The sequence below is a fragment of the Neolamprologus brichardi genome, chromosome 8 (genome assembly GCF_056152115.1).
Source record: "Neolamprologus brichardi isolate AB-2024 chromosome 8, ASM5615211v1, whole genome shotgun sequence".
NCBI classification, from domain to species: domain Eukaryota; kingdom Metazoa; phylum Chordata; class Actinopteri; order Cichliformes; family Cichlidae; genus Neolamprologus; species Neolamprologus brichardi.
The window spans coordinates 7,074,164-7,089,433 of NC_142111.1; the positions used below are offsets into that span (position 1 = coordinate 7,074,164).

The following is a 15,270-nucleotide window of genomic DNA, read 5'->3' on the forward strand; positions in this document are numbered from 1 at the left end:
CAAAGGGGATAAATAGAATAAATAGGAATAAAATAAAAATACAAGTGGAATTGCACATTTCAAGTATGGAAGTCTATTGCACCGTTGACTATTAACAAAAGTATTGCACAAAAGGTAATTGCACAGTGAAGTGAAGAGGCACTACAGCTTAGTTGTTCCCCCCTCCTTTGTCCTCCTGTTTCCCCTCCCTCTCCCCTCCAGAGAGGAGTTAAACAGTCTGATGGCGTGTGGGACAAAGGAGTTTTTAAGTCTGTTGGTTCTTGTCGTTGGGAGAAGCAACCTGTCACTGAACAGACTCTTCTGGTTGTTTATGGCCGTGTGCAGAGGATGCCCAGCATTGTCCATAATGTCCAGCAGTTTCTTTAGTGTTCTTTTCTCTGCCACTGTCACCAGAGTGTCCAGCTTCATGCCGACCACAGAGCTAGCCTTCCTGATCAGTTTTTCCAGCCTGACTACCACAGCAGAAAAGAAACAAGGGTTTAATGTTGACCATGAAAAGGACAGAAACAGGGTCGTTACTGCACTTACACTTTAGCTAATCTAACTAAATGTTTTAAGATCGCTGATCACTCGCTCTAAGTCTTTGTCAGTTCTTATATCAGCTACATCATCAGTGGCAGGAGCAGTCAGATCGGAAAAGTTTGCTTTGTAATATGTGGCTAACTACAGGAGATGGTTCTGTAATGGTGAGAAGATGAGGGTTGTCCTGGTTTTGCCTTTAAAGAACCAGCTAACAGCCCAAACTGGAAATATATGGGCCAGCCGTAGTGTCACACTGACTTATACACAGTTGAGGTTTACAAGGCATCTCTGCTCTTTATCACAGAAATGATATATGAAGGTGTAGTTATTGTTTCACTTGGTTAACTTATTCATGTGAATTAGCATGGCATTAGTTTAGCGCTGTGGAGGAACGAGCCACAGATGCCGATGTGTTGGTGCTCTGCACTGAGCAGTTAATGAAGCTGTAATGTTTTGCAGTGTTTGTGTTGTAGCAGTTGTATTATAACTTGTGGGCTTTGAAGAATCTCATTTTGGGCGACATCAAAATTTAAAATCATTTTTAAAAATCAGATCTGTCTTTTGATTTCATGAATGCAAGTCCTTGAGACCATAGAAATGAAAATTGTTGCTGTCTCCCCTTTTATGTAAATAAGGAATTTAAAATGACGGCTTGAAGGCAATGCCAAGATGCACGACTTGCTTCTAATCAGTCTTTTATTCTAGATGTACCAAACCAACGTGCTTCATAATATCTAGTGAACAGATGTTCTATAACATACAAAAATGCAAAATTGTAGTTTTGACTTTACTAAAGCGGTCGGTCTTGCTGCTTCTTCTTTTTCCCATCTTGATTGAACAGTCTGTGTGACCTACAGTATAAAGCTTAGAACCGAGATGCTCATAAAACACCACCTTTATGTTTATATGTCCTTGTGATATCACACGAGTGTAGTAGTGTGGGGGAGCAAGTAAAGAGCAGTGTTATGATAGCAGGAGGTAAGAGGACAGATTTAAGAGGACAGTATCCGCCTTGTACCTGCATCAGTATGCCACAGTAGTTTCTGCTCTGCCCTCTTGTTCCTCTCTGCAAACAAGACACAGCACCTGGCCTCTCTTCAAACCTCTGTTTTTCCACAAGAGGATGAGTCTGTCATGATGTCCATTAGTGTTATTACTGCTCTGACATCCGTGAAAGCAGGCAGGGTGTCCCTTGTTGTGTCGACATAGCATGAAACCCGTGCTGGCATGCACAGCCTAATCTGACACATCAGATTTACCCGCTCTTACCCCCGTCTGCTTTACCCAGCATGCAGCTGAGTTTAGTTATCCACTCCCACTCTGCTGAACTTACGTACTTATCCTCTATTTGGGGCTACAATGAACTTTTTTTAAAGTTCTCTCTAGATGTTGCCCTGCATATCATCTACCTAACTTTTGTAGGTTCAGACAGGAAAAATGTGAAAATACTGCACCGAACGCAGCTCATATCCTCCCACGGAGGATGTTTCTTGTCACCACATTTACAGTGTTTATTGCAGTTATTTACACAGTTACTAACTCAGCATAGAGAAAAGTGCTGATGATGTTCTTTAAATTGTTTTAAGCCGAGCAGTGCTAGACCTAAAGAGGTCCTTTAGTATTTGCTGCCTGCATGAAATATGCAATAATAGTGTACTATTCAAAGTTCAGCTTAGCTTGGTTATTATTACTGTTGCCATTCTGCTGTGACTCAAGGCTAAGAAGACTACTGGTTGAAATGTAGAGATCTTAGTAACGATTAATGATTGAAATAATAATAACCATTTACAACACGATGTCAGTTGTTGTTATCCGACCTTTAATATCTTCATTCTAAACATATTTTACCACAGGAGTGTCAAACATGAGGCCCAAGGGCCAGAATCATCCTGGCAAACACTGTAATTTGGTCCACTGCATGGCTTTGAAGGACTTTATAGTTCCTACTGTATTTTTTAATTGTAAATTTTTTTATTGTATTGTCATTTTTTACAACTTTTGATCCCTCATGGTCAATCATACAACACCAAGCTAAAAACGAAATAGATAAACAATCAAATGACAGGAAAGTTTCTGTTCCTATTTTTGTTTTTTGTTTTTTCTATGGGACTACAGGAAAAAAAGGACATTTTCTGTGACATAGCAAAAACGCTGCCAGAACTTTTCCTGTAATTTTACTCATTTGCTGATCAATTTCTTTCTGTGCTACAGATTTCTTTGTGAGTAAAAAAATCTTGAAAATCTGAGGGATTAAATATGGGGGTGAACTTCTTTATGCTGACAGAAAGGTGAGTTTCAGTGGTCCCCATTTAAGGGCGATCGTGGCTCAAAGAGTTGGCAGTTTGTCTTGTAACCGGAAGGTTGCCGGTTCGAGCCCCGGCTCGGACAGTCTCGGTCGTTGTGTCCTTGGGCAAGACACTTCACCTGCCGCCTACTGGTGATGGCCAGAGGGGCCAATGGCACAATATGGCAGCCTCGCCTTTGTCAGTCTGCCCCAGGGCAGCTGTGTCTACAACTGTAGCTCCACCAGTGTGTGAATGTGAGAGTGAATGAATAGTGGAATTGTAAAGCGCTTTGAGGGCCCCGAAAAGCGCTATATAAATGCAATCCATTATTATTATCATTATTATTAAAATGATAAAATGAGCTTTTCCAAGGTTGCACACGCAAACAAGAGATAACTGGGCTCAGTTCATTTTTCTGTAGTTCACAATAGCAATAATTGAAAAATCCAGTCATTGCATTATTGAACAATTTCAAATAAAGTACATGAAGATAAATAAAAGAATAATCTAAAAATAATTAAAGTAAATTTTAAAGGTTTGAGAGTGCCTCTCATGTTCAAACACAAAATCCAAACTGAGTTTGTTCAGTTTTTCAGTATTAAATCATATAATATATTTTCATATTTAATAGGAAGAATTCAAATTAATGTATGATAACATTTTGGCAAAACCAGTGATGATTCAGTGTTTTAGCTTCCACGTCCTGTTATCTTACCTCTGTGCTAATTGATGTAATCGGAGCACTGCCGTGCGTCACGTGTAAGATCCGGCTGAAAGTGTGTATTGTGGGTTAAACTGATTTAATTTGACTTTGGGGATGGGAAAATAAATGAATTATTTTCCTTTTACTATCCATCTAAATTAATCAATTGTGAAATGTAGGACTTGCAACTCAAATGTGAGATTTTAGGTGGGTTCATTTTTAGTTGGGAACAGCCCATGAATACTTACTGCGGGGACCTACGAGTCTTTCTCTCACCGTCTCCCACTTTTCTGTCTGCTCTGCACTGTCCTATCAGCATCAGTGCCACTGTTTAACAAACTAGAAGTGATATAGTTCTCAGTGAGGTGTGGATTTGTTCCTGTGAAAGGAACAAATCTTGAGTCACAATTTGTCTGTAAGGCATCATGTCGCAGGTATACAGACAGTTTCCTATCTTAAAAAAAACTCCTGGAAGACTCCTGGTGTTTGCTTTGTCTTTATTTATAAGCATTTGCCATATTTATTCCTTAAGCATTGATAGGAATGAAGTGTGAATGTGACTGCTCCTTGGAAAATGAGTTTTGAGAAAACTCACCAAGGATTCCAGATGTTTTTAAAAAAGAAAGACCGTATCACTCCTGTGTTCTCACTTTAATTGTGAGTTGTTCTTTGGATGTGTTATCACATGCTGTCTCTTCTTAAAATAAAGCATTGTTTTCCCATGGTTGCATATTCAGTCTTGGTATTCATTCTTCTTGTTCAAAAGAACCACATGTGCATTTCAAGCCATAACAATTAAATTCACATGCGTTTTGGGATTTGAGATCAAAAGAGAAGCAGTAGTTGAAAAAAAAAGGGAAATATTGGCCTCCTTCAATGGCTGTTTGTTCCAGTCCCAAACACCAGAGAGTAACACGGAGCATTGCCCAGGCTTTGTTCTGAGCCTTGCTGGATGCCGATTAGCCATGCTCACATTGGCCATGTGGCTCTGTGCCTCTGCCTTCAGAGTCGCACAGTGGAAGCGGGTCTGAATGCTCAGAACACTGCGCTTTATCAGCATCAGAAATGAAACGACAAAATCAACACAAATAATAAATGTGGTAATCCTAAAAAAATGCTTTTTATTTTTTGGATTATGCAATATCTCTTGTCAGAGCAGATTGGAAAGGATTGGACAGCCTGGCCGCTGACAGAGAGTTAGCAGGGTGCTGTTGGTTTGTATGGATGCCAGAAAAACTGAAAGCCATTCATCACAGAGGATACCTGTAAAGGATCTGAATCTGGCACACCAGTGACATATTTTTTCAGTTACATGTCTTTAAGTCACAATTTGCAACTCCTTACCTTTCCACGGTCCCAGTCAGCTTGTCACAACACGATCTGTGTCACTTTACACATGTGCAAAAATGTACATACTTCCTGTCACCAATACAGTTTAGAAAGAAAACTGTAAATGTGTAAATGTATACAGTATTTGCAATTGTTTCTATAAAGAGGTCCTCTTTGACCTTTCCAAATGTTGACGTTGATTTCTTCTAATGCGCTTTTTCCTTTATTTATTTTTTAAATTACTTTACGCCTCAGTTTTCACGAGCAACCTCTGGTTAGCAAGTGATTGTTGGGAGTCACTAGATGAAATCGGTCACAAAGAGGAGTTTGTGTGGTTGTTAGCAGGTTTCCACAGTCATCCGTAGTTTTCATGTAAGATGCCAGCTAGTCTTCAAGCACTTGCTAACTATTAGCTGAATAGCAGTAAACCTAACATTAAAAACGTCCACCTTCATTGGCACTTGGCTAAATCATCCAATAAAATTTGCTGTATTTGCAGTGGGATTTTCTACCTAAACACCTTGTGCTATACTGATAATAGCAGTTAAAGTGAACCCAAATCAGCAGGTCAGAAGTCCAAAAGAAAATGAATTCTAAGGCAGAGTCATGTGTGGTTTCGGTGCTATGAGGAAATATTATCCTGTCACACGCAGTCAAACAATCCATGATGTATGTATTCAGGTGCAGCTTTAACCTCAGTATCTATTTCAGACTAACTCTTCTTCATCTGTCTCAGGATGCCAAGTTTGTGGAGGAAAGAAGGAAGCAGCTGCAGGGCTACCTTCGCACGGTGATGAACAAGCTGATCCAGACGCTGCCAGAGTTCACAGCCAGCCCCACCAAAGAGACGCTGCTGTCGCTGCTGCCTTTCTGTCAGTAAGTGGTCTCACATAAGCTCCTGAAAAACAGAATATTAGCTTAAATATATGACATGCAGTTGTGTGCGTAGGTGCAACAGATTCAGGTAACAGCTTCCTGCACATGTTCAGATCGTGTCTGTTAAAGGTTGGCGTCGTCTTATAGAAACTTACAAGAGAAATTTTGCCAGAAATTTCTAAGAATGAACTCTCGCCTAATTTGAGTGGGAGTAATGTAAATGATTTTCTAGTTTCCTTTATATAACATCTATCATCAAATGCAGGTGTTAGCTTTTTGTCTACAGGAAGCTCAAATATAGTCCCCATGGTTACCTATTTAAAGATTTTGTTTAACCACTGTTTGCATACACAACATCTAAAAAGAAAAAACATAACAGCTTCCTGGCATTTGCCTCTGTTTATTATATCATTGTAATATACAACACTTTGTAGGAAGTGTTAACTGTCACTAGTGTTGTGTGAAGAGTTTGCACAGGATACAAGCGAGTAGACAGAATCCTGGAAGTCTCTGGAAAACAAACTTTCCCTGACTTTAACACTCATATTCACACATGCAAAATACACAGTATGTTCTCCCTCTCTCTCTCTCTCACACACACACACACACACACACACACACACACACACTCTCAGACTAGCAAGTGTGAAAATGTATGATGCTTCGGATGCCCACCTACCGCCCAGGCTACATTTCAAAATGAGATGTTCCAGTCGTTTCCTGTCAATATTCACATCAGTTTCCACTTACTGCGATCAGCCAGCATGTCTGACCTGTCGCGCCATCCGAGTGGAATGCTGTTTCTTCTCCCGAGACATCGGCGTCATCTTTCAAAATGAAACGACTATATCTTTTCCAGCGTGGATGATATTGTTTTCACCTCAGGAGTGAGTCTGTGTGTGTGTGTGGTATAACTCAGCGGTGTGACATTACTTTCTGCAGTCCTTCCTTGTCATTTGGTGTCTGATGTACATCTTACTGTGTACCCATTTAAAGCATGTCCTTGAGATTTTATATTTTCTGTGTGTGGTTTTTGGACAACAAAGTATTAGAGGAGAAAAGGAAAACAAACGTGCTGACAAGCTCATTTGTGCTGGTTTTCAATTAAAACTACAAGTAAAAAAACCTCTGGTTTGCAGTGTAACCGTAGTGACACCATCGCACAACTAAGCTTTGTAGTCGGTGTGCAAGCAGACGTGTAGCATGTAGCAGAGAGCCTAAATATGTCAGTTACTGAACAGCTGTTGTCTTCTTGTTGTAATTTGTAGTGACGCTGAAATCTTTACACACGACTCAGTGAAATTGTAGATGACACTTCATCAACTCAGATCAGCCTACTGCACCACAATAATACCGACTCCTGTGGGTTTGTAAGGGGCCGTGCATCTCAACAGCCCATGATAATGTTGCCTTTGGTGTTTTCATGATGTCTAACCTCTGCGGTGAGGAATGAGCACCTGAATAATGTGGTCATGAACCTGTTGATGGAGGAAGAGGGAGGGGTCGGAGGTGGAGGAGGCGCAAGGTTGAGCAGCGCTCGGCCTTTAAAGAAACCATGCATCACTTTATTATCTGACCACAGTGTCAGAGAGAAACATTAACATAAACTGTGACCTTCACCTCAAAAGTAGCTCTCGATTGTTTACTTCACAGTTTCAGATATTCAGTGCATCTGTGCACACGAGTTTTTCAGCTCACTTTCTTAATAGCTGTTTCCCCGCCCCCTCTGTTAACTGTGCACAGCCAATACTTGTCTGGGGTTACAAGATGCCAGCAGGTATGGTTGCTGATTTGGCAGATACAATGGCAAACACTAAGACTGAAGAGGCACAAATGCAAGATAACAAATCTTGCAGTGGCTCAAAGATCGCTATGAGAGAGATGCATCACTCAAAGCCAGAACTGATATGACAGCTTTTTGCTGCTGAAGCAGTGACGTCAACACCTGAAAATTCGTGTTTTTTTGCACTGACCGTATTCCTGTCACAAACTCCAAAAATAAGTTTACCATCGCTTTTCGATATGGGCTGTGAGTCATTAAACAGCTATAACACTACTATTCCTCCCGTGGTTTGTCTGAAGTGTCAGAGAGCTGGAAGTGTTCCCGTTACTTTGCATTATTTTGACATAAGCGCTGACGCGTATCTATTTGATCACAGCAGTCTGATACAGGATGAGATTTTAAGGTGACAGTGGACGGTGTGTTTATTTCCAGAGGCTCAAACGTCTCTAATGCGAAACGGAGTACAAAGAGTTTGTCAGTATGCTGTATCTTCTGTGATCTTCAGTGTTTTTTTGTTTGTTTTTTTCACTGCACAACACACTTAAATTAACATGCAGTGTTCCTCGAGTGGTTACATGAGGCAGGCTCTAAAAGTAAACGCTTTGTGGTGTTTGATATTACTTGAAACTTTGTTTATGAGGAGTTGAAGTGTAGGAAAAAAGGGGGAAAAAAGGAAAAGTGAGTCCGTTTCCAGAGATTCCCATGTTAAAATGCATAAATCTAACACATTAAAAACATTGTCTTCACTAAATAAAACCAGAAAATGGGTTTAGTTTCTAACTCACCCATTTAGGATTTAGTTAATGCTTAAAGTGAGTCCAGTGGCCACTTTGATTGACTGATAGGTAGCTGTAGCTGATTGCTCTAAACCAGCGTTTCCCAACCTTTTGGAGCCGTGGTACATTTTTCACATTAGGAAAATCACACGGCACACCACCAAACAAAAATATCACAAAAAGCACATTGATAATTTTTCCTTGTGCACCAGGTATAGCAGAATTAGCTCGGTTTGCCTCCAGGACACAGGGCAGATTGACTAATTTTTCTTTTTAAATATTTAGCTATTGCTATTATGCCCTGCGTCTTCTTTTGTTTTACTGGCAGTTGGCAACTCACTTAATTAGAGCAGGTAGCTGTACTGCCTTCTAGTGGAAGAGAATGTAATTGTTCTGCCCGTTACTCAGCCAATCGCTGAGAGTACCAATCAGGTGGAACCAGATAATCTTCCACGGCACACCTGATCATTTCTCATGGCACACCTATATGTCGCTGCACAGTGGTTGGGAAACACTGCTCTAAGCTAAGCTAATTCAAGTGACTTCTTTAGCTTTTTTGGAGCATTTTAACAGACTTTTCTAGCATCAGTTGATAACTTGGCATTTAGGCACCTTATTTAAGTTTGGAGACTTCTGGCTCCAATGAACCAACATGGTGGTAGCAAAAATGCTAAAGTTAAGGTTTAGAAAAGCAAACAGAAGATGCTTTATAAACAGTTTAGTCTATTTTTCAAGTGCACAATTTTATGGGAGTTTTGATTGATTGATTTGGTTTTTAAGATCATTTTTCAAATGAAAGCTTACTTCAGAAGTGCCAATAAATGTAAACGTTTGCTTAATTGATAGCAGGACTATAAAGTTGCTAGCGTGGATGTACCCTTGTTTTATTAACAATGACCAGCTTCACTGTGATACACACCTAGTTCAGCAGTCAGAAGGTCGGTGATTCTGTCCTTCATCGTTGATGATGAGGCGAACATGGGCAGACCTAGCTGTGATTTTTTTGTGTGTGTGTGAATCATTGATTGTAGTGTAAAATGCTTTGTGACTTGAAAAGCACCATATAAAAGCATTTCATTTACCATTTCAGTTACAGCAGTGTGTTTTTTGTTGTTGTTTTTTTTTTAAGAAATAAGGCACACACTTTGTTTGGTGGCCAGCACTTATCTGGCCACAGATCTTCGTCTCTCTCCACACTCTCTCCAGTCTTGCATGCTGCAATTTTCCTCACTTGTCTGGAACAGTGACGAGGTAACACCTCTTCCTAGATTCGCCACCACTTAGTATGCAGCTCAACCTCACCACTTTTGCAGTTTACTCAGAACACGGTACTCAGTCTGGGCTCTTGCCTTACTGACCTGCTGCATCAGGGGAAAAAAGAGTTTTGTAGACCTTTATCTCACTGCTGAGGAGTTTCAGGCAGTTTGACCTTAGAATAAGTATACAACCTTTTACTGCGGTGGTGCATTGTTTGTGTGTGTATGGCCGAGAATTGATATTTATTCAAACTGTACTGTTTATTATAACCTACCTTTGGGTTAGGCAGTCATTTAGTTGCATGCTTGTATTTGTGCTCCTGTTTCCTCTAATTAGATGTCTCTTAATTCAAGTTTTTAATATTCCAACAGTGCCTGGGAAAGTTATTATCCTGCACAAATCAATATCGTGTCCAAATGGAGGACAAACACATGCTGAGAGGCAGGAAAAAAATCTATAGGCCTAATTAATTTGACACATTTTGCTATTTTACACAGTTTGCTATGAATAAATGAGGTGGCTTGCAGTTTCAACTCTGCATGCTGCACTCAATTTAGTATGATTTTTGCTGATAAAACTCCCCATCATATCAGTTTTTTTTCCCAATCTTTGTCAAATTCAAATAGTGTGACTGTGTTTGATTGAGTCTGCCTGGTGCAGTGGAGCTCTGGGAATAAGTGGTACTTGAGCCACTGCTAAATGTACGTTATGCCAGAGGGGGGAAAAAATATTCACCATATATTAATTGATCTGAGGCAGTTCGCTGTAGCCCAAAGCTCTCTGATCTTGATGATTATGACACAGGCACTTGTGAGCAGTGCATTTATATACTGAATTTTTGAATGCAAACGTATGCTTGCAGGGCTGGGCTGTGACTGTTCCTCCTATGTATCCATCTGTTTTAACATGACAGAGTTTTTGGGATCCGCCACCGTGAAGCTTTTTTGCCCCTGCTGCCTTCCACCCATTCACCAAGTGTGTTTATTTTTAGCCCGTATTGTTCGAGTGGAAATGAAAGTCCCTAACATTGAACAGCTCAGATGTCCCCGCTAATCTTAATCATACCTCCAGCAGCTGCGGTGCGTCATTAATTTGGGCCAATTGGACATCAAGAAGGAGATGCTCTCTTCCTTATTGCTACTTGAACAGTTGAACCCACTGCTTCTATTACAGAGTCACTGCCACAGACTGTGTGAGAAAGATGGAGCATTCAGGTAACAAAGGTGAAACCAAGTGCAGCAGGATACTGGAAAAAAGACATCAGTAAACACTCTTCTGATATGAGTTCAAGCCCTAAAGCTAGTGGCATGTGGAATTTAATCAAAAATATGTAATATTATATAAACAGTGGTCCCATTTAGGCCAAAACTGACAATAAACAAGGGTCTACTTTAGGTTGTGGCCACTTTACATTTGACCAAGTATATATGAGCATACAGTGTCCCTGATTTCTCAGTCTGATCCACCTTTTGCTTGTTGTGAAGCAGCCAAGATGCTGAATTTTAGCTTCTAAAGGTGTCAAAAAAAAACTATGGCTGACTTTTTTGACTGTGCCCATTTTTTATTTACACTTAATGGTCACAGTTTTGTCACCAGCAGCAGTGAGAGGTGACTGGCTTATATGCTGTATTTGAGAAATAATGATTAATTTGCTGCAGTCGCTGCTGGTTGTTTCTGAAAGGAATCAAATCTGAGCAGGAGAACGCAGGTACACAGAGAAAGCATTCAACTCGATGTGTTCGGTCTCCTGCCTTTGATTTCCTTTGTTTGACAAGTGGCTCTCGTTCAATGTCATCAGGTTGAAATTAAAAAAGGGTCAAACTAACAGTGATTATACAATCATTGCAAAAGCTCAAGCCATGGATTTCTTTACATACTGCAACATTTTTCACACTGTAGCAGAAGTTTATATAAATTTATATTATAAAAGTTTATGTAATCCATTTTAAAGGATTTTGTCTTGTTTTAGGATTTGATTAGGAATCTAAGCAAATATGTAAGCCAAGAAAAAGAGGCTTTTAGAACTCGATCTCACATTTCTTATAATTACACAACTAATGACAGGACTTTGTGGCTTTACAACACTAAAGCTGGCTTCCTGTTAAAAGGGAGTTTGTTCTTCCCACTGTCGCCAAGTGTTTGCTTATGGGGGGCGGGGCTAGTTGTTGGGGTTTTCTTGCTATTATTTCACTGTCTTTACCTTACAATACAAAATGCCTTGAGGCGACTGATGTGATTTGGCACAACATAAATAAAATTGCATTGAATTGGAAAAACAATTCTTTAATTTTATTCCCATGTATACAGGTATCCCTGAATTAATCAGTTAGTCAGAGAAAAAAAACCCCACACTAATTAGAAATGAGAAGTCTGTTCTTGTCACCCTCTGTCTAAAAGCAATGACCTTACATTTCAAAAATTGCTCCAAATTTTGAATAATGAATCTGTTGTAAACTGCAAATGAGCCATCCAAGAGAGAATCTTGGCAGATGTAGTAATAGTAACTAAAGGGAAACAAACAGTCCATTAGAGAAGCAAAATGGAAATGTATCTATTAGCTGGTTTTCAAAGGGGAGAGGTTCTGTGGCAGAAGGGAAATGATGCATTTATTCCACCAGACGCAGCATCAGTGGTGTGTTTGAATAATAAACTTGGTAATAAACTTCAGCAGATGTTCGTTTAAACTCCACGTGTCTTTCTTCTCCTTCCTGCTGTTCTCTCTTATCTAGAGACACACCCCAAGCCAACGATGGCGGAGCCAAGACGCCACGGTCGAAAACTTCGTCGCGTTTTCCCAGACTGGGCCGCAGGAACACCCAGGAAGCCAGACCTGAACCTCAGAGTGGTGACCTTTAACCCGAGGGCCTTTGAACTCAGATCTGGGGACGATGTTGCAGTGCCTCTGGACTGTGAACCACAGGCTCAAATGTGTGAAAGGACATTTGGAGCATCTGAAGGACACTAAAGGCGTTACAGATAAAACGCCTGGGTCACCTAAACCTTCACTGCAGGCAATTCCAGGAGAATATGAAAAGATTTCTTTGTGCTGCCTGGCTAAGTAAGGGATGAATTGCTCCCCTGAAACTGCCTATTGATGGACCCAATCAAATAGTGTCTTTTACCTCACTGAGAGACTGAAAGACTCTCTGCCAAGACTCTTTGTAAGACTCTATAAGCTGCACATGGACTAGCTTGGAATCTTGTCTATTTTCTCAAACACACTGGGATGATGGGGACATGTTGTTTTTCTTAAGTTTTGTAGTGAAAGTATTTCATGGTCACAGTGCCTACAGTATTTGTAGCTGCATTCCTGCTCTGGGTTGGTAGGGAACGGGTTTGCTTATGAAGGAGGTCAAAGGGGGGGGATTAAAGTCTTTGGTTGGAAATGATTTTTTTTTCTCTGCTTATGTCTCAGCATTTTAGTGCCATTACATTTTTGGACAACACTGATTCACCATCAGTGGCGTGGACCACCAGGCAACGGGCATTCCTTCTTCCTGCTTCTGATATATTATATGACTTTTATAGAAAATCTGTGATATGTGTGACATAACTTAATGTTACCATGGGTGCAGTAATTATCAAAAGAAGTTAGAAATTCAATTTAATAATCACGGTAAAGGATTTGGTTTAAACACCAAACTAAACTAAAATATCTAAGAGACTGTGAAAATGTCTGGGGAGTCAGTTTCACTTAAAAAGGAAAAAAAAGAAGTTTCTCCTTTTTCCTTCCCTTCATAGTTTTTGAATAGCCCCTTGCTAAATGAATAAATGGCTGTAAATGAGTGTAAATTTGTATGTCCTCTCAAAAATACATGATCACATAACCAGTGATCTTAGTTTGATGCACGGTTATAAGGTTTGGGATAACCAGGATTGTGACTTAGAATAAAAGCAGCCACATTTTATGAGTAATAAATGGAGGCAATTTATTCCAAAAGATTCTTAAACCTTCCCTGCAAACATAATATGGACATAAATATTGGCCCACACCTCTTTATTTTCGAATTCAGGGGTTTTCAGTCCCATTGCCACAGGTCTATAAAATCAAGAACCTAGCAGTGTGCTCCACCTTTGCAAATTTTACAAACGCAACCAACTGTGAGAGGTATCACTTCGAAGAGCAAGCATTAGGAGTACGGCAACTCGAGCCACAAAGTTGCAGACTATGTGTAGTAACAAAGCAGCGTTGCCGAGTGCTGAGGCACACAGTGCATAAAAGTGACTCAATATCTGCAGGTGTTAACATCAGCTTAGAAACTGTGCACCAGGAGCTTCATGGCATCGGTTCCCATGATCGAGCAGCTCCTATAGATGTAATGAGATGGCCCAGTACATTTGTCCTTGTGTGATATCAATTCGTGTCGTACATATTTTAAGATTAGAAAACGGTAAAATAATAAAATACCACTAAAATTTACCAAATAACTCTTTTACCGAAAAAGTTAATAAACAGAACGCGATCATCTGCAAATGATTTCATGATATTGAAAATAGTACACAAGCACTGAGGCACATCTTGCACATTTATAAAGCACCATTAATGCTGACCCATTATTTCTCCAAGGCAATGCATTTGTCACAACAGCACGGCTCTGTAGTGAAAGACTTGGGGAGTTAATGTAGCCAGCCTGCAGTGCAGACCTATTACTAAACTAAAACAAAAGATATGACAAAGGAGGCTCTAAACTGTGAAACATTAGAAATCTTATTTTTTAAAAAGTAAGATTAATAAAATATTTCACTTCTAAAATGATGCAAGTTAGTGGAAAACATTGTGTCTTTGGGACAAGAGACTGGCATCATATTTAAAACGGACACGTTTTCAAAAATATCTAGAAAAATGACCAGTTATAACATTGGATATGTTGTCTTTGCATCCATTTTCAAATAAATATGAGTCTTTAAATTATTTGCATTATCATTGCACTCTGTTTTTAATTATATTTTAAACTGGTTTGTTTTTGGTAGGGGGGAACACGATTGTGAAATAGCTGTGTTTTGGAGGTTTACCCTCCTATTCATTACATAAATATGGGTGATTATCAAAGGTCGACTGACTGAACTGCAATTCAATATTTAATGATTGTTTTGCTAATGTGTCTTAGCAAGATTTTCATGCGGCGTTATGTTGCAAATGAATGTTTTAAAAATGACTAAACACTTGAAGAAAAGCTGCTTGTTAGAGTGCAAGCAAAGTGCTGCCAAGCATCAAGTGTGGTGTAAAGCAGGAGCTCATGCATATGCATAGATTACGCAAGAGTAGTCGGACTACGTTCAAATGAGTGATTGTGTTAGAAGGGCTTTGGGAAACTTGTATCAAAGGGGGCGGCTCGCAAAAGTGGTAAACACTCCTGACTATTGTTGATGGGAGGTTAACAGAACAAGCCTCGTGTGTTTTTAATTAAGTTGATATTCTAAAACACACAAAAAATGACCCCCGCTAGTATCGAGCCGCTGGTAAACACTCCAGTCATGGCAGGAAACTGTCACACGACTTTCATCAATATATACAGGTTTTTAATCCCTGAGATAGTTGTTATCATTCCTTTTATATGACTGTGATACAATAAAACACTGCAGGTGCAGAACTGCCTTATAGAAAATAAGCCCACACATCATGATTGTGTGTAATCTGTACTGCTAGCAAACATGTCGTGTGTTCATTGTAGTAATAAAAAAGCAGCTGTTTCACTCATCAGTTTTACAGTGAAGGTGGGAATCATTTAACTTTTCAGC

The 15,270-nt window shown here is 39.8% G+C and overlaps 1 protein-coding gene across 1 annotated transcript in view; it reads left to right on the forward strand.

Annotated features, from left to right (window-relative positions):
* snx29 (sorting nexin 29) overlaps positions 1 to 13,972 on the forward strand; it is a 148,024-nt gene extending 134,052 nt beyond the window's left edge. Inside the window, exons 20-21 of the mRNA XM_006807254.3 lie at positions 5,576 to 5,715; positions 12,261 to 13,972. Of these exons, the coding sequence (XP_006807317.2) occupies positions 5,576 to 5,715; positions 12,261 to 12,387 (267 nt within the window). The 3' untranslated portion in view covers positions 12,388 to 13,972. The remainder of the gene's footprint in view (positions 1 to 5,575; positions 5,716 to 12,260) is intronic.
* Positions 13,973 to 15,270: the final 1,298 nt, after the last annotated feature.